The 24,896-nt window shown below is 47.6% G+C and overlaps 11 protein-coding genes across 11 annotated transcripts; 2 read left to right on the plus strand and 9 right to left on the minus strand.

The window, feature by feature from the left end:
* Positions 1 to 1,979: 1,979 nt before the first annotated feature.
* Positions 1,980 to 4,430, plus strand: PGRI_047020 (serine/threonine/tyrosine protein kinase MPS1; the record flags this gene model as incomplete). Its single annotated transcript, XM_040792415.1, has 1 exon — positions 1,980 to 4,430. One exon carries the CDS (start codon positions 1,980 to 1,982, stop codon positions 4,428 to 4,430), a length of 2,451 nt encoding a protein of 816 aa, XP_040644382.1.
* Positions 4,431 to 5,233: 803 nt separating this feature from the next.
* PGRI_047030 (rRNA-processing protein NSA2) lies at positions 5,234 to 6,284 on the minus strand (the record flags this gene model as incomplete). Its single annotated transcript, XM_040792416.1, has 5 exons — positions 5,234 to 5,249; positions 5,302 to 5,514; positions 5,594 to 6,136; positions 6,197 to 6,207; positions 6,282 to 6,284. 5 exons carry the CDS (start codon positions 6,282 to 6,284, stop codon positions 5,234 to 5,236), a joined length of 786 nt encoding a protein of 261 aa, XP_040644383.1.
* A 446-nt stretch (positions 6,285 to 6,730) lies between these two features.
* On the plus strand, positions 6,731 to 7,510 carry PGRI_047040 (mitochondrial 54S ribosomal protein bL21m; the record flags this gene model as incomplete). The annotated part of the gene is made up of 1 exon (XM_040792417.1): positions 6,731 to 7,510. One exon carries the CDS (start codon positions 6,731 to 6,733, stop codon positions 7,508 to 7,510), a length of 780 nt encoding a protein of 259 aa, XP_040644384.1.
* Positions 7,511 to 7,817: 307 nt separating this feature from the next.
* On the minus strand, positions 7,818 to 9,731 carry PGRI_047050 (GMC family oxidoreductase; the record flags this gene model as incomplete). Its single annotated transcript, XM_040792418.1, has 1 exon — positions 7,818 to 9,731. The coding sequence occupies one exon, from the start codon at positions 9,729 to 9,731 to the stop codon at positions 7,818 to 7,820; it is 1,914 nt and encodes a 637-aa protein (XP_040644385.1).
* A 533-nt stretch (positions 9,732 to 10,264) lies between these two features.
* PGRI_047060 (uncharacterized protein) lies at positions 10,265 to 11,531 on the minus strand (the record flags this gene model as incomplete). Its single annotated transcript, XM_040792419.1, has 4 exons — positions 10,265 to 10,715; positions 10,767 to 11,143; positions 11,193 to 11,300; positions 11,364 to 11,531. The coding sequence occupies 4 exons, from the start codon at positions 11,529 to 11,531 to the stop codon at positions 10,265 to 10,267; spliced, it is 1,104 nt and encodes a 367-aa protein (XP_040644386.1).
* Positions 11,532 to 12,605: 1,074 nt separating this feature from the next.
* On the minus strand, positions 12,606 to 13,577 carry PGRI_047070 (uncharacterized protein; the record flags this gene model as incomplete). The annotated part of the gene is made up of 1 exon (XM_040792420.1): positions 12,606 to 13,577. One exon carries the CDS (start codon positions 13,575 to 13,577, stop codon positions 12,606 to 12,608), a length of 972 nt encoding a protein of 323 aa, XP_040644387.1.
* Positions 13,578 to 13,977: 400 nt separating this feature from the next.
* On the minus strand, positions 13,978 to 15,786 carry PGRI_047080 (flavin-containing monooxygenase; the record flags this gene model as incomplete). The annotated part of the gene is made up of 1 exon (XM_040792421.1): positions 13,978 to 15,786. The coding sequence occupies one exon, from the start codon at positions 15,784 to 15,786 to the stop codon at positions 13,978 to 13,980; it is 1,809 nt and encodes a 602-aa protein (XP_040644388.1).
* A 1,070-nt stretch (positions 15,787 to 16,856) lies between these two features.
* PGRI_047090 (zinc-binding dehydrogenase) lies at positions 16,857 to 17,846 on the minus strand (the record flags this gene model as incomplete). The annotated part of the gene is made up of 1 exon (XM_040792422.1): positions 16,857 to 17,846. One exon carries the CDS (start codon positions 17,844 to 17,846, stop codon positions 16,857 to 16,859), a length of 990 nt encoding a protein of 329 aa, XP_040644389.1.
* Positions 17,847 to 18,644: 798 nt separating this feature from the next.
* On the minus strand, positions 18,645 to 20,771 carry PGRI_047100 (putative C6 transcription factor (OTam); the record flags this gene model as incomplete). Its single annotated transcript, XM_040792423.1, has 1 exon — positions 18,645 to 20,771. One exon carries the CDS (start codon positions 20,769 to 20,771, stop codon positions 18,645 to 18,647), a length of 2,127 nt encoding a protein of 708 aa, XP_040644390.1.
* Positions 20,772 to 21,925: 1,154 nt separating this feature from the next.
* On the minus strand, positions 21,926 to 22,519 carry PGRI_047110 (DNA-directed RNA polymerase II subunit RPB4; the record flags this gene model as incomplete). Its single annotated transcript, XM_040792424.1, has 3 exons — positions 21,926 to 22,053; positions 22,142 to 22,269; positions 22,329 to 22,519. The coding sequence occupies 3 exons, from the start codon at positions 22,517 to 22,519 to the stop codon at positions 21,926 to 21,928; spliced, it is 447 nt and encodes a 148-aa protein (XP_040644391.1).
* A 371-nt stretch (positions 22,520 to 22,890) lies between these two features.
* Positions 22,891 to 24,500, minus strand: trm5 (tRNA (guanine) methyltransferase; the record flags this gene model as incomplete). The annotated part of the gene is made up of 4 exons (XM_040792425.1): positions 22,891 to 23,858; positions 23,907 to 23,984; positions 24,044 to 24,145; positions 24,206 to 24,500. 4 exons carry the CDS (start codon positions 24,498 to 24,500, stop codon positions 22,891 to 22,893), a joined length of 1,443 nt encoding a protein of 480 aa, XP_040644392.1.
* Between the last annotated feature and the right edge of the window lie 396 nt (positions 24,501 to 24,896).

Here is a 24,896-nt window from a genome sequence, read left to right on the forward strand (position 1 = left end):
GCTAAATCTCCTGTTGCAAGAGCGATGTCGGCCTGTACAAACTGCCCCCAGTCACCGAGCTCAGTGTCAGGCCGCCAAAAATGCCTCGCTAAACCTAGGTGTTTCACAAGATCCTCTACGTCGCCGATCATCCCAGCCGGAACCTACACGAATCAGTCTTGATCCTTGAAGAATTAACCATGAACACTGACAGTTTCACAAAGGCACCGATCGGAGAAACATTGCTCACAAAGAATCGAAGCCACCGCGTTAAGGACACAACTTCGTTTCACAAAACGTTCCCCTTGGCCAGGATCGAAGTCACGTAATGCCATGCCAAAGCATATCAGGCACCATAGTATTTGAGGCCTGATGGGGAAAAGGCTGAGAGACATTGTCGAATCAGCTGTGAATTTCCCGAGATCCTCAAGACACCCCTCTCCTTTTTGTTTCTTCTCTGCTATCTCTCTTACCGCGATCTTACCAGTATTGTACTGCTTTTCTTACCACCACTATGTATCGACAACTGATTATTTACTACTATGTATCTACATAGTACTAGTAAATTAGATATAAACCGAGAGAGAAAAAGGCCAATAGATAGGTTGATAGTAGATTAGTGTTCCACTATGGTAGTAAATGAAAAAAAAAAATTGAGTTAGTGAAAAGTTGAAGCAATTCGATATGTAAATCGAGAGATATATATTGTGACTAGATATCGAGTTGTTTACCTTTTACAAAGTTTACCAGCATAATTAACTTAGAGCACTACTAAATATATTAATTTCGAGGATCTAAAATATGCATTTCAATCGTCGAGGTCTAATTCGTATAAATATATATATATCCCTATGTTTTTACCCCATAAACTGATAGTTTATTATCCTACTTTCTTACCTGGAAATCGAGATAAATCGGTTGGATTTACTATATTGATTTATATGAATTAGACATCGGCTATTAAAATGCATATTTTAGATTCTCGAAATCAGTAATTTTGGTAGTGCTATGAATTGATTTTGCTGGTAAACTGGAAGGGAGACCCTTTGAAAAACTGCAGATTATGGCGTCATCTATCACCACTTTGTATAGAATCAATAATAGTGTTATAGTATACAACATAGCAGTCGGAAGATGTGATGTATGTGCTTACCCAGGAGGCGGGGACGCGGGCGTGGGCGTGGATGGGGAGGGTTCCTAAGTGAGAGAATAGGCAATTTGTAGAGTATGGGCAGTAATCATGGAGAAATGCATTTTTGTGATCAAAATGCAGGTCTTTTTACTATGTAAACTGGAATTATTATACAACATAGTGGTGGCAGAATACATGGCAGAAATCTAATCAGGAAGGCGGTACTGAAAGTCAGGGGCGGTGCGAGTATCAATTCCCTATTTAGGTAAATATACTCCGTAGACGTTTCTCTTTCTTGTATCTTTCTAAATATGAATAGAAAAGATTTGTATGCTAAGCTGCTTCTTCATGTTTTGCTCTTGAAGTATATATATCTGCCCTAATGGATGACTACCATATACTAGCACTACCATGAAATGATGCTGAATCTTAATAGAAACATAAATTCATATCATATTCCCCCTAAGCGCTTCGGGAGTATGACAGCATTACCACGTTTAGTCTAGTAGTCTATAGACCCGTAGATGTATAGAAGTGGAGGTTATCCGGATATGTACGGAGTAATCTGTAGGGTCCTTCTAAGCACTTGAGGCGCAAGACCACTGTTACCGGAGTACACTGAGATATTATTAGCTTATATTTGTGTCCATCCTTTATGTTCTGCGATTTTCGACAAATTCAGAGTTAATTCTTTCAATGTTCTCTGGTATGTTGTGGTGTCGACGTTACCGTAGCAACACCAAACACGTGACTGTATAGCGCGCCCGCGACGAAACCTCAAGACTGGGCTTTCTCCAGGATCAACAAAACAATCGACAACTTTGGAGGGGCCACATTGATTCACGACTTCAATGTAGGTATTATCGCCATGGAGTCCCCGAATTCCCTCCCAGCATACAGCGAGCTGTACCGGCAGCCACCCCGACCGATGTCCCGATCCGCGGTTTCACGTTCGGGTTCCAGACGGGTATCTCCATCACCGGCTGTATCCAAACATTATTCGGGTGATAGCTCCGACGAAGAGGTCCCGGAACCCAAATTCAGTGCTTCTGTAAAAGCATTGTTGCATGGAGATGGATTGGGTTCTTCGCCTCATCTACAAAAGGCACACATACACGAGCCTCGAATTGGAACAAGACAGCAAAGCCGCTCACCCCGGAATTCGTCCCCACACGACTCATCTAATGGTAGCCCTGCTCCAAGAGTCGTTCGCATAGCAGCCATCTCATCAGGTTCTCGATTCTCACGCGAAGGCTCCCCGCTATCAAATAGCCAGAGCGCAGAACCAGAGCACCACAGCCCCCCAAGTGATTTTATCACTCCCGCCCCGCGCCAACGCAGTGTTCGTATTAATGCTTCACGCAGCAATACTCGATCCCCCGCCTCTGCCTCACCCTCGGGAAATCGTTCATCGGAACGCAATTCGGGTGACGAGTATGGTAGTGTAGGTCGCTCAGATAGTGATCGGAAATCGCAATATGACGATGATCCAGCCTTACGATATGCCCCTTCTTCCGTATTGCGGGGCCATGGCGGCGAAGAGGTCGCTCCACATAGCTCTCTGCGCGTTAAGCGTGTTGGTCGACTTGCTGGCACTTTCTTGAACGGTCCTGCCCGGAGAGGCGTCCTACGCCGTCAGAGTGAGGAAAGTAACGAGGAAAATCACCAATACCTCTCGGCCGACGGCGTCCAGGAGGACGTGGAAGGAGAGGAGGAGAATGCCGATTACCGACCTCGCAACCTAGCAAAACCTTCATCCCCCAAGGTGTCATGGGCTGACCCAAGTCCGCCTCTCGTCCGTGACTCCAATCGACGGGAATATCCTCTCCGCCCTGCTGAGGTTGAAGGACCGTTTTCGAGGCCATCTTCGCCAAAATCGTACGGCTCAAAGTCCACACCTGCTTCATCAGAAATGTCTTCCAAATCCTCGATGGCGAAGGAACAACCTGTATTCAAAGTTCCTTCAATACCGGCTTTGCCCTCGGTCCGTGACCAAGAGAATGAACCACCACCAACTTTCCGGCGCACAAAACCCCAAGGATTGAGTGTGTTAGATAAGCCCGAAAAGTATAATGTTGTTTACGACTCCGAGAAGAAAGATGCAGCGGAGACTCCGGCAACCAACTCTGCGCGAAAAATACTTGCCACCCGGAGCAGTAACACTCCTCATAGGGCCGCTCCTCCTCCTCCGAAGATGTCGGTACTTGAGACTGCTACTTCAACAGCAGGCGCATCGACATCACAATCACGAAAAAAGAGGAGCCAGGTTTCGATTAATGGCAAGCATTTCACTCGACTCGACTGCATTGGTCGAGGCGGCAGCTCGCGTGTTTATCGAGTGATGGCAGAGAATTACAAGATCTTCGCTCTTAAGCGTGTCAATCTTGAAGATGTCGATCCAGTGACTTTGACTGGATATAAGGGCGAGATCGACCTGTTGAAAAGGTTGGAGAATGTGGACCGTGTGGTGCGCTTGTTTGACTGGGAACTGAACAATGACAAGCATGCTCTTAGTGTGCTTATGGAGATTGGAGAGTCTGATCTTGAAAAGATTCTCACATACCGTTTAAATGCCGAAGATGCTGTTTTTGACATCAACTTTACCCGATTTTATTGGAAGGAGATGCTCGAATGTGTCCAAGCTGTCCACGAGTACAACATTGTCCACTCGGATTTGAAGCCGGCCAACTTCCTTATGGTTCAAGGCCGGTTGAAGCTTATCGACTTTGGAATTGCAAATGCGATCCAAGATAACACAGTCAACGTTCATCGTGAACAGCAAGTCGGCACACCAAATTATATGTCCCCTGAAGCATTGGTCGATTCCAACGTATCCCTTGGTCTGCCTGCAAGTGTCGGAAAAGTTATGAAATTAGGAAAACCCAGCGATGTCTGGAGTTTAGGTTGCATTCTGTACAAGATGGTCTACGGACAACCACCATTCGCCAAGATCGCCAAATATTATGAACGCATCATGGCCATCCCCAACCCCCGTGTACAAATCGATTTCCCGGCCTTTGGCGTCGGTGGCGTTCCAGTGCCTCCTGGCCTTGTACGAACCCTCAAGCGCTGTCTGCAGCGCGACCAGACTCTCCGACCAACTATCGAAGAGATGCTTGGCCCGCGCGATCCATTCTTGCACCCCGATGCCCAGCTTGAGGGTGCTGTTCCAGTCACTCAGGATATGCTTGGCCGTATCCTGGCTAATGTCGTCAACCACTGCAAGGTCCGCGGTGTACCCAGAGAAGAGGAGCTAGCCGCATGGCCTGCAGGCTTCTTTGCAAAAATCAAAGCAGCCCTTGAAGAAGAAAGCGCATGACAACACCCAAACACTCCTTCCACTTTATTTCCTTTGTCTTGACTGCCTCGTCGGCGTTTTCTCAAGTTCCCTTTTTGGTTAGAACGACTTAATGACTGGTGTTGGATGTGTTAATATTTTTCTGTCTGGGTCTTGGTTAATTTGCGAGATATCTCACTGTCTGTGTTTCTTTGCATTGTCTCTTCTCCTCTTTCTGCATCATCCTTCGGGGTGTCTGACCCAGCCATGTTGCCTTGTGGTGGGTATTTCTTGATGAATCTCGGTTTCAGCGCAGCGTGTGGATTTTCATTCCAGTACATGATTTCATTAGCCTTTTCATATTTTCTCTTACATCCGGAAGGATACTGTTTCAGTATCAGTATTCTTGGAGTGACAATAAGTCCCCGTTTGGTTAGGATGTTTAATTAACAACCTTTGCCTGTCTTATTACTGGTATACTGTATTTCTCGTCTTGAGAGCCACTTGGGATTTGGATCAAGCCTTTTGATCCATGGTCTTATGATACCATACAATATCTATCTGGCGTGCAACGGAGATGCTGCTTGTCTTCATAAAATCATAGTTGATAAATGCCTGATACTATCTAAAAACTAGCTATGTCCATTCAGAAGCCAAACATACGGAATACTTTTCGTTTGAAATCAATGGACTTGACTTTGCGCCATTAACACCGCCCAAGAATAGAACAGTCTTGATAGACTGTATGTATCAAGAAAGGGAAATATAGAACTGCCTGGACATGGAGGTATCGAAGACAGGCGGATGCGCCTGCCGGGAATGTAGAGGAAGTGCTTGTGGTCAATTTAGACAAGAAGGACCCTATTGGAGGTTAATTAGGGATAAATTAATAGGAATGATGAAGGCAACTCACGCATTAACACAACCGTCGTTCTCGGGGGTGTTGGTAACCTGGGCCCATTTACCCCAGACAACCTTACCGGAGGTGGTAACAAGACCCAACTCGGAGACGTTGACTTCAATGATTGTTCCCTTGGTCAAGACACCCAGCTGGGTATAGAGAGGGTTCTGAGGGTTCTTCTTGACAGACAGGATGGGGAGTTGCACGGTGACAGCCAGCTCGGGACTGAAGAAAATGTCAATATACGATATCCAACCAAAATAAACCCAAGGGCGGGAATTCTCTCCCGAAAGATAATACATACTGTGTAACATTGCACTTCTTGTAACGCAGACCCATGGGACGAATGAACCGCTCGTACTTGACGGGACGACGGGTGAAGTCGTTTCCAACGAAAGTAGGCTTGGTGATCATACGCTTCCAGGCCTTCTTGTGGGTCTTCTTTCCGGTGTTGATAACCTTGAACATCTCCTCCTCACTGATACCCTTGACCTTAGGCAGAGGGACAGCGAACTTAGCAGCCTTCTCATTACGCTTGTTCTTGATAGCACTGGAGAGGGCCTTGGCGTTGGTCTCCTGCGAGCGATCGAGCAGGTACTGGGGCAGAGGAGTCTTGGAAGGCTCGTCGGGAGCGGCGGACTTGACGTTCTTCTCCTCCTGGGCCTTGATGCGCTTCTTCATTTGAATCTTCTCCTTGTGGCGATTCTGCTGGTACAGCTTGGCCCGCAGACCACGCAGGTTCTGGGCATCGTGGGACTGCTTGTGTCCTTCACGAGCCTGGCGCTTGCGCATGCGCTCATCGTGGTCGAGGCGCTTACCATGCTGCTTCTGCCAGCGCTCAATGTACCTGGTGGAAAAATGTCAGTTGGAGATCGTATCGGGTGGTGGCTGGCGGGGAGGGACGAACTCGTTCTGAGGCTGTAGGTAGGGAAAAACGTTAGCAAATTGATGGAATTGGACATTGAGAGATCAGGAAATCATCAATAACTTACCATGATGAACGAATAATGAACAACACGCGGTGAATGGGTGATGAAGTTCTTGGCTTGAAGATCTAATCGAGACCGAAAAAGTTGTGATGCGGAAAAGATAGTGAGGCACGTGATGCGCCTTATCGGTAAGGTCGGATTTCAACTTGCAGATATTAAAAGAAGGGCTTAAGAATATTTGAGTTGGACGTAAAAAAGTAGCGGCTCGAAATTAGAATGGTATGAGGCCGTTTTATATAACTCTACAACACAATATCTGTTTCTGCTATCTACAAATCTCCATCTGAAGCTTTGATTGCAATTATCACGTGATACTACGGGTGACAAAGCGGCCATTTGCGCAAGTAGTGAATTTCTCTAGTTACGGGGAAGCCACTGTTCTATCTTGAATATCAACCACCGCGAACCACTTCCACTCTCGATCATTGAGCATTGGCAAGGGGTCCATCAACATGTTCTCACGCTCTGTTCTACGGAGCCTCGCCTCCGAACTGCGCTGGACTGCGCCGTCTACAATCTCATCCGCAGCTCCCCTGCAGCAACGGGCATGCCTTCACCAAAGTGCATCTTTGATGAATTCGGCACAACCTCACAGCCAATCGCCATCTAGTCATCCCGAATCACCTCTCAGTGCCTCTCCCCGGGCGCAAGATACCCAACCGAAGACTCAGGTCAAGGTCTCCCACTTCGACGAAAACACCATGACACCCCAAACACGCGCACACGTCCCCATTGCAAAGCAACCCGTTGCTCCGACTTTCACCTCCCCCCTTAAAGTGACAAAATCACTCATGTCACAGCTCCCCCACCTTGCTGGCCAGAAGCCGCACTATCTCGTCGCTCAACTGCACGCACGACCATACCTCTTGACAGAAGGTGATCACATTCGGTTGCCCTTCCTCATGCCCAATGTTAAGGCGGGTGATATTCTGCGGTTCAACCGTGCTTCCGCACTTGGATCTCGTGACTTCACAATGAAGGGCTCACCAACTATCGACGAGCGTATTTACGAGTGTCGGGTTCGTGTAACGGGTGTGGACTCGGAGCCGCTGCGCATCAAGGAGAAGACGAAGCGGAGACAAAGGCACGTTAAGCAGGCCAAGAGCAAGCACCGCTACACGCTCATGCGTGTCATGGATGTGCGGGTAAAGACGCCAGATGAGTTGTTGGCGGAAGGCGCGGTGATCGTGGAAGACTCGGAGGACAGCTCAGTAATTGAACCCCGGTCATAGCTGGTTTGTTCGGTGTTTGGGAGAACCTTTTTTCAGGTGAAAATGTGATCATCATGATCCGGCAGTGGTTCGAGGTATTCATAGTACTAGTCGAGATACTGTCTGATCTTTTGGGCTGTTGGTAATTGTCATGCCGCGATGCATTGATATCTCTGCGGCATATTGTACAGATAGATGGATTTGGGCTGTTCTCTGTATGCATTGTATTCTATAGTTTGAATTTTTTTTTCAGAAGATCTCTTTATTGCATCAGTGTAGGTCATCTATACATAGCGTCTTCCCAGTGCTTGGGATACCACGCTGAGTTTCATCCAACAAAGCCCAATATCTCATCCGCAATCTTCTCAGCAAATGCGTACACAATAGATTGGGGATGACCTGGTGGGAGAAATGGGAAACTGCTGGCATCGACAATTTTTAACCCCTGCACACCATAAACATTTGCATGGCTGTCAACCACAGCCATCGTGTCGTTCTTTCGTCCCATTTTGCATGTCGCTGATGCATGGTAAACAGTAGTCATACTCTGATGAATGAATTCACGAATCTGAGCATTAGTGGAAACATTGAAGCCTGGGAAATACTCCTCGTGCTCGGCCACGCCTAGCTTAGCCAATTCCACCCAAATCTGGCGCTGCCGCTTGACAGCTTGAATAGCAAGATCCATATCGGTTGGGTCTGTAAACCATTGCGGATCAATCAAGGGCGGAGTGTTCATGCTGGGGCCAGCGAGACGGACTGAACCGCGAGATAGAGGAGTAATCAATGCTCCACTGAGCGTTGCATATTGATGTCCATCCTTCGGATCAGCCGTGACTTTGTTGGAGTTATCACCGTTGAACGCACTGATGGGTAACCATTCTAGTTCCGGCCAGTCTGATGGGAAACTCGATAGGGCTTGACGAGATTCGCGAGTCAGGTTTGAGCGGAATGGGTGGGGCAATTTCTCCCAGCCGTAATAGCCTGGCCCAAAGATAGAAAGAGCCCCTGTGGCATTTTGTATGTACTGCCTCACACCAAGTGCTGCCAGAGTTGCGTTGTTGGCTGAGGCTGAAGCTGTGAGAACGTTCACGCGATGCGCTGTCCCGAAGATTGGGTGGTCTTGCATATTTTGGCCCACGCCTGGGAGGTTTTTGATACAGGGGATATCAAAGCTACGTAGATGGTCGCAGGGTCCAATGCCCGAGACCATCAGTAGCTGAGGAGATTGGAAGGCACCTGCTGATAGAATGACTTGGGTGCGAGCGTGGAGTGTAAAATTGACCGACCCGGTGCCAAATGTGCCTTCAGTCGACACTTGAACCCCTGTTGCGCGCTTGTTATCGCTGTCAAATAAGATCTTTTGTGCCATGGTGTTCTTGTACACCATGGGCGCGACGCCTTTGCTTAACACGGCCTGAAGGAAGCTCGACTCGGAGCTGGAGCGATGTGCGTTTCGCGGGTCGATGGTGAAGGTCGCAAAGGCAGATCCAAGCAGTCCACCACTGTTGAATCCATCAATCTGCTCCATTCCGATGGCAATAAATGCCTTCTGGCACCATGTTGCAAACGCGTTCACGGCATTGCTAAAGGACACTTCTAGCGGTCCGCCTGTGGGAGTAAACGCATCTGGAGTCTGGCTGTTCGTGGAATTGTTGTGTAACTCTTGGTTGGGAGGCGTATAGTGAGTAGACTTTTTGAAATAGGGCAATAAATGCTCGAAAGTATAGCTCTGATCATCTACCTCATCGGCCCAGCGCTGCATGCTGTCCACCGTCGGCCTCTGGTAGAGCATGTAGTTCCTAGCCGAAGACCCTCCCAGGGTCTTGCCTCGGGCATAATGCAAGACCCGACCTCCTGCCCCAGGCTGAGGCTTCGTACTGAAACCCCAGTCGATGAGCGGCTGGTAGTCTGCCGGGTCTGAGCCTGTGTAATAGCTGGAATAACCAGGGACAACGGAGTAATTGCTATTGTCGGTTTCATAGAAGCCGCCCGCCTCGATGACTGCAACGCTTACTGTTTGATTCTCTGCCAGACGGCTTGCGATGGTGAGCCCGGCATTGCCTCCGCCCACGACTACATAGTCGAAAGTCGCATTCGCTCCTGGAATGCCGAAAGACGTGCCAAGCAAGGGTCCCGGATTGCCGTAGGCAAATAAATTCAAGTTCGGCGAAGTCGCCGATGCGAGTCCTAGCAGGGACGATACGAGGAGAGCAGGCAAAATATTGGTAGCAAGCATCATTGAAGTAAATGGATCGGTTGAGCATTCTGTCATGAAAGACCGAACGAACAATAGCTATGTTGCGTATGGGGTACTCCGTACAACAAGGCTGAAAGCATCTGCGCTGAAAACATGCCGATCATCCAGCACGCGACTAACTTCAGTGCGCTTGGATGAATCCAGCCTTGCGGTAGCTTATAGTAAACAGAAAGTCGGTTAGAAAGTTCATTATGGGGCTTTTTCTCCGAATCAAAATAAATCAAAATAATTCGCTAATAAAAGAAAGATGATGGGTATTCGAAGGGAATCGTTGGTGCCAGATTTATGAGGTGTTGAATTTAAGGAGTTATAGTTGAGCTTTTTCCACAAACATATTTTCACCATTTGTATTGTTGACTCTTTTTGGGATAATATAGCTTCTGATAGATAATAGGAAGATCATTACTCTATAAGTATCCTTCGAATATAATAAATAAAATGTAACAATGATATATATCTTTGCGAAAGGGTATCACACTAAATGATCACTATAACACCAAGAACCCCTGGTAAAATCATCCAAAGGATCTAGCTACAGAGACTGGCCTGTTCATCCCATTCGTCTGTGAGAATTGTGAATCGGGACGCTCATTAGTTTCATCAAATGTTCGACTGCCATAAACACCCTGTAACTCGTCTAGCTCGTGTGAGGAAGCACGACGCATCCGGTGCTGCGGCGAAGCAGAGCCCATAATGCCAGTTGCTTCATCGCAATGCGACATTCGGCCAGACAGCGAGGACCGATCCTGGGAATCAAAAGTAGAACTATTATCTCTAATCGAGGCTGCCCTTGATGCACCATAGAAACGCCGGAAGAGGGGCCGAAGCGTTGGAAGACAGGCGCATATTATCCCCACCGATTGCTCAACCGAGGACCAAGTTGCCGGGCCAATACTTGTATAGGTAGGGTCACTAACGACTGCTGACTCGAAACTGACAATGCGGAGAATTGAGACGATGCAGACACTAGTGCATAGTTAGTAATATATCCCATCTTGAGATGCTAAGGAAACCCACAAACCACCAAGTAGGAAGATACAGGTTAGAATGAACTTTTGTCGGGTCGTTGTATTCAGCCGCCAGGCCATCGGAAATGGGAGACAGAGCACCAGAAAATCGAGGATCATGTTTCCGACGCCATTCCAGCGGAAGAATTGTACTTCATTGATGCAGTGACCTGGTTGGCCCGAATTCCACGCTTTGGATACTGGCGAACATCCCACAATTGAAGTAATCGAACATGCGACAAAGTAGGCAAAGATCAGAAAGGCAGAGGCCAAGAGGACCCAGCGAAAGCCTCTGACAATACCGAAAATGCGGTAGAATAGAAGCAGCAGAGATGATTTGGTAATGATGGCATTGATAAAGTATAGAAGTTGGACAGCCATGAAACTCTGCGTGCTTGTTAGATATTGCAATTAATAGGCAGATCCGATACAATACCTTTCCAAATCCCTTACGCTTCTCAGGCGATACGTATTGAGCGTGACGACCATAATCGTATAACGGGATCTGTGCCCATCGTAAAGCAGCCATAGCCCAGTTCACCACCTAGCCCTATTAACTTTTGTGTCCTTTGTAAGATCAAGATAGCAGAGCTCAAGTATCACTTACCAGCGATACTGCAATGGTATAGTCATCCCACCATAGGCCAGCACTGGCAACCTTGCGGGCAACAAACCGCAAGATCACGCAAATGGTAGCAGGGACAATGCTGACAATTGTACCAACAAGGACACGCCATGAAATGTTTTCATTCGGCTGATCTTGAGTTGGTGCCATGCAAGCAATTTCATCTACTTTGTAAGAGGCACGTTTTATGCCGAGTCCCTCATTTCAAACACCCCTTTAGGGGGCGAATGTTCTTTGGTTGCTCAATCTGATTGACATAGGGAGCCTGGAGATGGTACATAGCCCTGCAGATTCTTTCATTTGGGATATTGGCCGGATCGGGCGACATGATCTCACGGCCCGAATATCAGCATCATCAAATGGTAACCGGTCTTGGCGGAATGGTGAATCTGGCGTGGCGATTCTCGAATTTCAATAACCTAAGTGGGCGAGGAAGGGGAAAAAGAACTCATGGACTTTCAGTTTGAATAAAGAGATGATAATATCCTAACTTTAGTGTATTTGATGTTCAAGGGCTTTCCTCTCTGAGATGCCACTTTTATGAGTGCGCGTAGAGTCAGAATCAATTCCAAGTGTTAGACTCAATAAGCAGCAAATGTTTCATTTTCATGACATTGATCGTGCGGCTCTTGCTGACTCGTGTGCCATGCTTCTAGCGGCAGAAGACCCACGTCTGCGAGAGCCACTAGCCCACCATTGTACGTCGGTATTTCCCCTTCAAGCTCTGGATAAACATCAAAGAAACGTCGTTCAACCGTCCAGCACCGCAAATCCTTCAGTCGCTTGGTAAATTCCGTTGAAAAAGTATATAAGCCGGTTCGCGGATTCCAGGCGTATAGGCTTTGTGGGTCCGAGGGAGAGGAAAATCGAAAACAAGAGCCCATATAGGCAAGACATTTGTCCTGCGAATATTTCTGTGGCCACACAAATAAGTGCTCACGAAACCCCGGCCTAAGAGAAAATGAAGTCAGGCGATGAGATGCTTCACACCTTGTCTAATAAGGGAATACTCACCATACGTAAAACTCCGCATGCGGGAGATGGTCGATGATCGTTTGAGAGGGCCTAGACGACATATAAGCGTGAGATGCTAAACAAGTCATTCATTTTCCTTACCTTGGGTGCATGAATGTAGGGACGTCATATATATATTCTCTTTCAAGTAAATACTGCCAATATGGAAAAGATAAATATCAGTGTCTTCATGAGTAAGAGTATCACGTATCAACCTACCAAAAGCTGCAATCTTGACACATACAGCATGGCAAGCCTTTCCACGGCTCTATAAGGCCGAAGCATTTGCTCATCTACACGACGAATCGCTTGCCAGGTTGGATCAAATAAATCTTGCTCCGGGACCGAATGCCAACCGTGTACAACCGCCGTAATCAAAACATTCTCATCGCGGCTTCTCTGCAGTTCACCGGAGAGAAATTGGATGGTCTTTTTGCATGAACTTATGGCGGTGTATGTAATAGTGCCCAATGAGTTCCAAATGGATTGGGAATCGTTCGTCGTAGAGGGCTGTAAGATAGTGGGCACGGGCAGTACAGCGGGTTTAGCGAGGGCTGATTTGTAGGAGGGGTATGGCTCTGGAATGGCCATGTTTGAAAGTGGGAGGGAAGGGCCCGGAGGATTCGCAGTCTCTGATTCTATCTGATCAGGGTTGCGCGGCATGGAGCTGAACGGGGCAAATTCATCACCCTCTTGCTGGAACGGTTCTAAATCCCCAAGCAGGTCGTCAAAGCTTGTGTTGTCGAAATGTTGAACATTGAAATGGGCCCCAACAGTCTCCATCGCTTCTAAATCGCTGTTCTCGGTCGGCGATCGAAAGGCCTCTTGATCATCGGACTCTCCTGGGGAGGTCAGAGTAGGTACTGCTGCTGAAGGCGATGTAGAAGCGCGGTCGCTTAACTTTTGAAGATTTGACTGCGCTAGATCAATAATGTTCGTTAAGGCAGACCGGAGCTGGCGGGCATCGTTATAATGCTCGTCAGCCTGCTGCATGAGGCGTTGCACATTTTCGGAGCCATTGGGAGAAGAACTGCTGGCCTCAACCAACTTTTCCAAATGAGCAATGTAACTCTTGGTTTTCTCACGGGAGCTTTTACGGAACTTTCGGTCAGCTGCTCTTTTCCGTGCTCGTTGGGCTGGAGTCAAAGTGCTTGGTGCCGCCTTTTTCTTATTAGTATCCATCTTGAAACCACAAATCAGTTGGAAACAGGGGTCGAAATATTTTAAAAGGAGCCCCAAAACGTCGCCCTTTAAATGGGCGAACCGAGGCTGTTAATATAAAAAGGTGGAACGCGGGGTAAAATAAAATATTTTGGTCCGTCCGATTGGTCCGATTGGTCCAATTAATATTTAGAGTTGCCAAGACCTTCAAGATTCCAAGGTTGGAAACCCCAATTATCAGAATTGGACTTAGGGCTTAATCTATTAGATGCTATGTATTGATCTTAGAAGTTATTATTCTTCTCGTTATCTAGGCTGTTTGAACACTGGATAAGCTGTGTTAGGAATGGTGATGATCTCTCATTGACAGTTATTGTCAGAACAACCTAATCCAGCATGCACAACGCGCCTTCTAAACATTTCAGAGTGCCTCGACCTTCTTCACATATTCGAGGCCCTCAAGTTTCCCTGTCTTTCGCCAATTCCTCAACAATTCAATGAAGACAGGAGACCCGAGTCCGTAAGTAGAATTCCGAAGAACCGCCTCCGAATGCTTTCCTTCGTTGTTGTAGTAACCGGGTGTACATTCTTTCACAAAGTCTTGTTGGAGCTTTCCAAGCTCAACAATGGTCTGAACCCATTTTTCCTCGGCCTCCGCTGCAGTGTCCAATACATTGATACCCTTTTCCATGCAACATGAAGTGACGTAGGCAATATGGATGGCCTGTTCGTCGAGCATGTGAGTCAGATTAGGAGTAAGACCTGATTGCAGAAGGCTGACAATGTAGAGGTTGGGGAAGCCTTTGCTGTGCAAACCATGAAGTGTGGATGCACCGTTCTTCCACTTCTCCGAAAGCTCAAGTCCTTCACGACCTCGGATGGCAAGTCCAGATCTATTGGAATGGTTGACGGAATACTCGAACCCTGTGGCGTAGATGATACAATCCAACTCGTAAAATTTGCCACCAGCAATAATGCCATCCTTAGTGATTTTCTCGACACCTTGGCCCTCGGTGTCAACTAAGGTAACATTGGGGCGATTGAAGGTTGGAAGATAGGTATCGTGGAAGCAGGGTCGCTTGCAGAACTGATTATACCATGGCTTCAGCTTGTCGGCAGTCGATTTATCATGAACAATACTGTCCACCCGAGCACGGATTTGCTCCATCTTTTGGAAATCGGCAAGCTGCCGGAGTGCTGCCATGTCCGGTAAAGCCGTTGGCTGATCTTTGCCTCCTAAAACCGACAGTCTGCGGATAATATCGGTCCAGTTATCATTGACCATGTCTTCGTCCGCCTGACCACCAGTTACAATCGTATTGAAATTCTCCATCCTTCGCTTTTGCCATCCCGGTGTCAAGCTAGCCACCCACTCCGGGTCCGTCGGTCGATTGTTTCGAACGTCGATGGAAGATGGAGTGCGTTGGAACACGTAGAGATGTTTGGCACCTTCCGCAAGATGGGGAATTGCTTGAACCGCTGTCGCTCCTGTCCCAATGATACCGATGCGCTTATCTGATATCTTGTCCAGGTTTCCGGTGGTATCTCCCCCAGTATAATTGTAGTCCCAGCGATTGGTGTGGAAAGAATGTCCCTTGAATGTCTCAGAGCCGGGGATACGTGGAATCTTCGCATTGTGCAGTGGGCCACTTGCTGTTGCCACGAATTTAGCTCGGATTTGATCGTTGCGGTTTGTTGTTCCAACCCAGCGCCCAGTATCCTCATTCCAGTCAAGGGCCGACAGTTCGGTCTGGAAGAGAGCTTTGTCGTACATGCCGAATTTGATGCCGATATTGCGAGCATGCTCCCGTAACTCAGGCGACTTTGCGTACTTCTCGGCCGGCATGTAACCCAATTCTTCCAGCAATGGCATGTAAATGTGCGATTCGGTGTCACAAGCAGCCCCGGGGTATCTGTTCCAGTACCACACACCCCCAAAATCTCCAGCCTTTTCCACAATTCTGATGTTGGTGATTCCGGCTTGAATCAGTCTCACAGCAATCAGTTGACCACCCCATCCGCCTCCCATAATAAGGAAGTCGACATCTTCCTCCACGGGGTCCTGAACAATAGGCGAATCCACATATGGGTCCAGACTGTCTTGATCCAACTGCACGTACTGATCCACACCATCGCTGCGTAGACGTTTGTTGCGTTCTGCTTGATATTTGTCATGAAGCGCTTTGGGATCAAATCCCAGTTCGGTTTCGCTCGGGCCAATGCTACCCATCTCGTTACTACCGTCGGTTGTGGAGTAAATAAAGAAAAATATAGGATAAAGTAGAGTGTATGAATATTCTAGGGACCGGAGAGGACCTTTTATATTCTTTGAATTTCGAGATTATTTGTGAATAGGGGCCCGTAATTCCAGACACAAGGCATAATAAATGTAGAAGGAGACTACCTAATTTTTATTCACTAGCTATCTGAGTCGACATATACCGAGTCGAGGAGCAGGTGAGCTCTGATTGGCTCATTCGTGCATACTTGTCGAGTCGACAGACATCGAGTCGATCGTCCGCCAAGCCTTGGGGATTATTTAGGCACACACATGTAGTTCACGTTATACCGAGGCTGAAGAGCCCTGTAGTTTTGGCCGCATGCTTTCCTAAAATGTACTATACTAAAGTGCAGAACTATCTATGTAGGTATTATCAAAAGAAAGTATAAGCTCTTGTTTCAACTGCAGTTAAAAAATTAATCAGGGTCTGTTAGCGACCACATTGGAGGATAGGGAAGTCAATCAGTATACAAAGGAAGTTGGTTATTGTAAGGTCCTTGAGTGCATATACTTAGCATCTTGTGATAAATTCTAAACTGTACTAGCTTGATAGTTTTGCTAATCCTTGTGATATCAAACTTAACATTAGAAATATTATCTAAAAGGATACTATTAGGGTCAGTAGACTGGATGTATCTCTGCCTCTGGCTAGCATATCGATAGCTACATACTGGAGACTCATTAGAATTCACTCAACCTGAGCCTTAGCTTGTCCGCTCAAGTAGGAAGTACATTGCATCCAATAGTTTCAGTTCACAAAATATGAAATACTACTCAACAAGGAAATGGGTAGGTCTTGAACTACTTTCAACATCCCTGGCTAGTGGAGCTCTTCTATTGCAGGAAAATGGCATTATCTCCAGTTCGACATATTTCTGATGTATCATAGCATATGTTCCGTCAAAAATCATCCATGGCCCTTCACTATCTTCCTGTACATTGGTACGTATCAGGGCTTAAGTACGTGAAGAGATCCCACCCCCAGCGAGGTCATCCTCGAAAGTACTAGAATATCGTAGTCAAGCTGGGGTGAGGGTATTCTTTTCACTCAAACCAGGTCTTGTGAAAAGTCGTCCGTTAACTTCACCTCGCTCTAGGCGATGATAACCCTCGATCAGGTCAGTGAAGGGTAGATATTCCAAAACAGGACAGATATCTCCAGACGCAATGAGGGCCAGGCAGGAATGCAAATCCTCCAAACTGGCCCCAATCGAACCTTTCAATTCAATCGCCCGACTGACCAAACTGACAAGCGGTAAGGTGGTCTCGGGTTCACCTAAGCCTACAGCCACGATGCGCCCTCCCACCTTGACGGTTGTAATCGCCTTGGATAGAGTGGCGCTCGAACCAAAGAAATCCACAATAACATCAATTGTCATTTCCTTCATGGAATCAAGGCTGGCGAAACATTCAATCGCTCCGAGCTTTTTGGCCGCGGCGCACTTCTTGGGATCGATGTCTATTCCATAGACACGGGCTCCCTGAAGTACCGCAATCTGAAGTCCATTCAGTCCCAACCCGCCCAGTCCCACGACGACAACCGTGGTCGATGCGGTTACATTGGCCTCGGCGAGAATAGCGTGGTACGCCGTCGAGATCAAGTCAGTGGCGATGGCAGCTTGCTCATAGCTGACATTGTCTGGAATCGAAACGATATGTGTAACGGGAGCTGTGACATATTCGGCAAAACCCCCATCGAAGCCGAGTCCGATCGCTGCAAACAATTGCATCTGTTCTACTGGGTGGGCAATCAAAGCGACCGCGACTCTGTCGCCAACCCGAAAGTTGGATACCCCATCACCCAATGCCACGATGGTCCCGGCTACTTCGTGGCCGAGGGTAATCGGACGTTTGCCAATCCAGTCATTCCCTTTCAAGATATGGCAGTCTGAATGACACAAGCCAGCAGCTTTGACAGCGATGAGAACTTCGCCTGGAGAAGCCTGCGGCACATCAATATGCTCCAGTTGGAGGCCAGTTTCAGCGTTGTTGAACCGATATGCGTTCATGGCGAATTTGGAATGGCTTGAAGGAAATCTTGCAAGTTATGGGTTTTCACCTTGAGAAAGATTAAGAGAATTTATCTCTGATTTAGTGAGGGGTAACCTAAGGTAAAATGATTTAGTAAAGAGTTTCGAGTCATGTCGAGTCCACGGGTGTTGACTATCACCCGGGGGCCGGGGAAGACTGTTGCTAGGAAAGTGTCGACGCGATCTCTCTCGACTCGATCTAAATATTAGCCTAAAATGGACTAAACCCACTTGCACTACGTTGTGACCATAGACATAATATATATATGATCTAACTCTCTAGCTCCTTAGAGTCATTAATATATCCATTTTCCGAAGAGATCATTACTATACTGTCGTTTACCACAGCCATTGACATCAAAAGAATAAAATCATAATTCATCACCCAATCTATGTACATGATTCCTGTCTATAAGGTTGGCGAAAAGGAAAACCAAAAGCAAGCACAAAGCATAATAAGGTCCAATCGAGATATTGCAAAGCCAGGGTAATTCCGTTGTCCAAAGTAACAGGTTGTAGTCCGCTGCGGTGCAAGCAGACTTGGTGCACGGGGTACATGCACCCATAATCAATAATTTCAAGAAAGGTCAAGCGCTTCATCCCAGAAAATCAAGAACCAAAAACGCCGTGGTAGAAGAGGAGTCATGAGAAGACGTCAAGGAGAGTCGAGCTAAAAGGTCGAAAAATGAGGTAAAATGGGAGGTCGGGGCGGATCTGAGAAAATATATGGAGCAAGGCGAAGAGGAGAGAAGGGGGAAAAAAAAAAGGTGGACGTGATCACAGAGGTGCCATGGAGGCTTCCCCATCCTCCATGTCACTAACAGACGTAGCTGGCGAAGCGAGCCCCGACATAACCGAGCTCGAAGCCCCCGTGCCGGCCTCCATCATAGCATCATCATAAGAGCCGATCGACGCAGTCGGCATACGCGGCTGCGCATTCTTGCTAGATGACGCCATGAGCTCCGCGATCCCCGGCTTTGCGGGGACGTGCTTATGTAGCGCGGTAGCATTATCGAGACTCTGCAAGGCAAAGCCCATGAATTCGGCGTTCTTGTGGCTGACACCTAGAGTCCAGCGGTATTCACACAAGCGGACGCGGTAAAAGTCTGCCTCCTCGTTTGTCGGGGCGGTGATGCGAAGGAGCATGCCGAAAGAGCCGATGAGGGAGAAGTTGGTGCGTGCGGAAGCGGGCCAGAAAGAGCGGAGGTGAGCAGGGCGGAGACGGTTGACAAAGTCCATTGCGGAGATGAGGCGCGTTTTCGCGGCTGAGCGGCAGATATGCGCGAGATACTGGTCTGTGCCTTCGGCGAGGAGGGAGCGGACGATGCAACGGTGTAGAGTTATTTCAGTGGCAAAGTAGGCCAGGTGGAGGGCGCCATTGCGGGCGTGCTCGTCTGTTATTGTTTCGACGAGTTCACCGGTTGATGTTTCCATCTTGAGGGACGGTGGAAGGGAGGAGAACCAGTCTTTGAGCCGGATCTGAGCCGGTTTGGCTTTTTCTAAGATCATGCGTGTACGCTGGTTTCCGGCGGCGGAGAACTCTTCGATTGCGTGCAATGTGTAGAAGCGGTCGAGAATGTCGGAGAGGATGGTTGTTAATGCGACCATGTGACAGAAGAGAAGAGGACCGTGGCCGACGGCAGTTTCATCGTGCGAGGAGTCAGTGCCGGAGGCAAAGGCATCCGAGAAGTCCTGCTCCACGAGATCCTTGACCGTCCAGTTGAAAGCGAAGATATGCGAGGGTCGGCCGTGCACCAGTGACGACCATTTATCCTGCATATACAAAGCCCATGCGAGGCGTTTTCGCAGGCCCTTCTCCCAAGTCTCCATACGCCAGTTCGTGCAGTCCTGGTGTAGGCCCAGCTCGAAAGCAGCCGTAACCAGCTGACCGTTTAATGATGCCGTAGCGAGAGTCGATTTCTGTGTCAGCAGGAGCCCGGCTTGGATAGTCGAGACACTGGGGGATTGCAAAGAATCCATCAGCAGCTTCAAGGCCGAAGCCTCTAGTCTTGCGGCATCGGGTTTGCGCGCAGTTTGCGAGCTGATACCGACGTCAACGAACTTCAATGTCAATACATAGACGGCGGCGAGAAGTAGCGGTGAGAGGCCACGGCGTTCACGGTATGATTGGCGGAACACCTCCTCTATCAAAATCGGGAACGAAGGGTGTACATGGTCGAAGAACTTTTCGATCAGTGTTGAGCCGTAGGGAGCGACCATGCTTTCAACAGCATCAAGGGACATGCCCTGTGAGTCACCGATAGGCACGGTGTCGACAACGCGCATGAAGGTGCCATCGTCGGCACACCTCCGCACACGTGAGTTCGAAACTGTGCATTCGTCATATTGGTCGAGTGGAAGATACTCCAGCAGGGTTGGCTCTAACTCAGTGGTCATGCCAATATGTTGAGTTGACTGGTTAAAGAACCCGGGGCGAATCATGTTCACTGCTTGCAGGTGAGACTCGGTCTCCGGGATAGAATGCTCCGGTTGAATTGTCGAGGGTCTGGCGATTGTTAGAGCATAATTTCTCTCAACGTATGGAGCTGAAGTGTATCCCCAGCCGGTTGGGAGTCCATACCGCTTAATTGCCTCTGTGGGCTCCGGCCCGTCGTCCAATTTCCTCTTCTTGGATGGAAGCTCGGGTTGTGCTGTGAGGCTGAATGTACATTCCTGGCGATGAAAATCGCATGAATAGCATTTATTGACCATTTCGTTCATGGCACACCTGCTCTTTCTGCGGAGACAAGCGTCACAGCTAGCTCCATTCCGTACGCGGGGAAGGATCGAATTGACGGAGACGGGGGATGGGGAGAGCGTCGGGGTCGAGGCCGTCTTTCGGCGGAGATCAGGGGAATGGGCTTGAGAATAGCCGGAAGGCTGGATAGTGATAACGGTGGCCATGTGGACCGGAACCCTTCAGGCACGATAATTGGGCAAATAGGAATGTAGATAGCAAAAAAGTGATAGGGTCTTCACGGAATATCCAAGACGTGTCCCTCTCCGCAATCTAGAGATCTCTAAATATACAGGGTCAGTCATTGGATGAGATCATGGTGATAAGAGACATACGGGCTTATCAGAAAAAAAAAAGTTGGTTATCTCGGAAATGAGTTGATATTATCCAACCTTGAAAGCTGATCAAGCAGATGAACCTGCAAGTGATTGCAGCAGGATGAGATGCCGAATAGTTCGCTCCGTCATTCCTTAGAAGATGAAGAAGAAAAGGGAAATGAAATGTGATGACATCGATCTATTGAATATGTAATATAAACTATAGGAGAGTTACCGAAAATTGTACTTTTTCAAGACGATCAGCTCTTTTTTCTCGTAAGAAAAACCACAATTTTAAACAAGTTGACTTGAGAATTATGACACTTTAATTGTCAAAAGATAAGCTGACCCTTGCTGATTGGTTCTGAAACCAGACATACTATTACGTACTGAATATCATTAGGTCAGCGTCACTTTCTTCTATAAAGGGTAGTTATACCTAGGTAGAATGAAATAGTTAGATAATAAGAATTCATTTTTATATTTTTAAATATATCGATTTTAAATTCCTTTTTTTTTTACAAGGATTATCTTACTGCAGATGGCTTTTCTGACTGGTCAAAGAATCCATAAGATCATATAGAACCAATCATCATTCAATGATAACGGTTTTACTATTCAACCAATCATAGTTTGTCCCATACTAAAGTCGCAGTAGTGCCCGAGAAATGCAAAAAAAGAAACTGTGGGGTGTGGAGGAAAAAAAAAAAGTCTACCTTTTACTACGGAGTACAGGGACTATCCATGGATAATTTGTAATACACCCGTACTTCTTTAGACACATGTGAATTAGAAAGTGGAACCGGAGTCAAGAACGCCTTCCCCGTTAAAAAAACTACGGTGGCAAACAGGGCACGGACTTGAAAACAGCAGTCTGGGAAGGTTTCTATGAATCACCAATTCCCCCCCTGTACAGATGGTCCAATCTTCGGGAAAAACAAAAAAAAAAACGCCTTCAAAACTCCAAGCTCCTAAAAATGAGACATCCACTATTGACATGCTTTTTACTCCGTGAAATTTCGCAACTTGGTCAACTCATCCAACAGTTCTTGTAAGTCTCCATCAGAGATCTTGTTTTGAAGACTGGGGATGAGAGACTTGGCTTCCTCGGCATTATCGCAACACAGACTACCTATTCAGAAGACCCGAGTCAGTAAATCTGAGAATCTTTCGCCCAGGAAGTATAAATGGGAGAACTTGGCGGATTTTCAAAAACTTACCCAACTGCGACCGCTCAAACATCTCCAGCTCCGTGTGAGAGTTCAGAAGGCGCTCGACTGCCTTAATGTTCTCCTCATCCTTAAACCGAGCAAAGACATCCAGATAATCCAATGTCTTGGTCAAGTTTCTGTAGAAGACATTGCAGGTAAGTATTCGATCTCAACATCCGATCCATGGTCCTCTTACTCCGGCTCCTCGTATTTGTTGCCGCCACGTCGCTTATTCTCCAACACCTTGTGGATAACGAGTCGTGCTTCTGAAAGGGAAAGGGTGTGCGTGTGTTGGTCAGCGCCCAGCTTGAGCGTGGAGGCGGCTTCGAGCTCGCCTTGCGGTAGTGCGCGCTTGCGATGTGTGGGTGGGGGAAGTTGGACGCTCATTGTGCAATTTGAGGGGCGAGTTTTTATAGGTCTGGGTATGCAACGTAGTGTATGTGAATCGAATGTATTAGTGAAAAAGGATTGCCTGGAGATACTTCGTCGAGGTCGTGTATCTGTAAAGAAGATGAGGTGACTTGTTTGGCACGCCGTTGATCTCTGCAGTTTCATGTCCGGCATTTCAAGGCGGTGAACCCGTTACCGCCGTCCCCTCTAGAAATAAAACAATAAATTTCGATGAGAAACTATGTAAAAGCATCAGGCATATTTACCTATTCCTATCGATACTACGTAATATAGGTGCTGCTTCTTAGAGTGGAATCTTATTTTTGTCCATGGAACATGTCCCAAGCCTCACAGGCAACTATGCAACTCTATACCTTCCGAAAAGCGACCTCCCGCGGCAGACGGAAGCTAGCACAGAACATCTGCTTCTTGGGACTAACCAGCCTCACATTATAAATGGCAAGCTCCACATCCTGATTACCCTTGCCCCCCACACAGTCATCCACAGTGATCTTGTGCCCGATACGCTCAGATATTCTTTCACAGATATCGATGTGATCATCCACCTCGTTATCTGAATTTCCCGAGAAACAGTAAACGTGGATCATGGGCAGTTTTTGCTGCGTGTTGGGCGCAAACAACTGTTCCTCGCCAGCATAGAGCCCCGGGAAGGCATCAAGGAATTCAATGGCCGTAGCAGGCAGGTTCATAACATAGTGATTGACAACGGTAGGACGGGTGTAAACCTTCGGCGCGGGGAGCTGCCCCCCCTTGCCTTGTGCGATCTTACGCTGCTGCTCTCTGCCGATCTTGGGGCGGATAGTGACAGTAAGAGGCTTCGCCGCAAGCAGTGATCGACCCGAGGAACGGATAAATTCCCGACCATCCTGATTGAAAGGAGTAACGAAATCTTGGACCTTATTACGTGAGATAGCATCTTGCATAACTTCAAATCCATGCGGGTTGAGATCGTTCGCCCAGACGAAGATCTTCTTGCGGCCTGCTGGCACGGCGAAGGGACCGACTCCAGCCATCACGTCGCAGACCATTTCGCTAGGCTCGAACTTCTCGACCAGGCGGCGATGCTCGGTCTCCAGGCGGCTATTCCAGTAGACACGGGCATAGTCGAACCGGAACTCACAGTCCTGCTCGTGCTGAATGACATTAAGGTCATTCTCGCCTGTCAGCAGTTCAAATGGGAAAGTGCGGAACTGGCTGTGTGAGCCGACATCTTCGGTCTTATTGATGACGGTGCGAATGGTCGGGTTCTTGTCCATAAGAACCTCGGCAATTATGTGCTTATATGGCAAGTATTGGGCGCGGAGATTTAAATGCACTGTTTCGTCAGTATTGGGTTCATAGCCAGTGACTCAGACGAACATACAGACGTGCCCCACTTGAGTGAAGCCTTGAGGGATCTCTTCCATCATGTCCTCGGGTAGAATTGATGAGATGATCTCAGCTGTTAGGATGTTAGCATGGAATGCTTAGTTGAGGATAAAACAATGATAGCAAGCATACCGTATGACCAATGGTCGTATTCCAATAGCAATTCATAAGGTCCCAGGGCGACCGTACCCTTATTTACGAGCTCATTGATAGTAGGCGACCATGTTGCCTTATCTATAAACTGCAATTAGAGTCTAATCAAATGTACAGTTGATTCAAGCCCAATAAACATACCATCAACCTTCAGGTCTTCACGCAACAACATAGCCTTGCAGAGCTTGCCATTTTGATCCTTCACTTCACGGACAGAGCTAATGCGCGGCAAGAGCAGGAGGTCGCGGCTCTTGGTCAAATCCTTCCGCACGTTCGAAATATCGCTGGGTTTAAAAACCTGGGCGACGGAGAGGGGCACATTTCTTCGGAAAAATGACCGGTCGAGTGTCCGCATGGCACGGTTCACAGGGGGTCGGAACATGGCGGGGGTCTCGTTAAGAGTAGCCTGCCTGGAAGGCTCATCTGTTGGTTTCATTGGAGATAGAGAGGGCTTATTTTTGGCCTATTACGGATTGTCTCCTTGCTCGAAGCTCGAGGCGCATGGCGGCGCAATAATTTATTTCTTATCGGCCACGTGACATTCTTATCTAGATCTATAAGTCCACGCGTGAATCCTAAAGCTCATGTGCATGTGAAATGCTAATAACGGGTATTGATGTTTTGGTAATCGTTTCGGGGGATATCTGCACAGACAGCAAAATGTAGTCTAGAAGTAGTGTCTGGCTTTATTTGTCCGGGCCCAAAGCTCGGGGGTCGTGGGGTTGTGAAATTATTTGTAGGCTGATAAAGCTCATCATATTTTCTCATTTGATTATGCATTTTTGTGTGCTGATGAAACAGGTTCATGACTTCCCTTCTTTACATAATGTGG

Source organism: Penicillium griseofulvum, assembly GCF_001561935.1.
Source record: "Penicillium griseofulvum strain PG3 chromosome Unknown contig_84, whole genome shotgun sequence".
Taxonomy (NCBI): Eukaryota; Fungi; Ascomycota; class Eurotiomycetes; order Eurotiales; family Aspergillaceae; genus Penicillium; species Penicillium griseofulvum.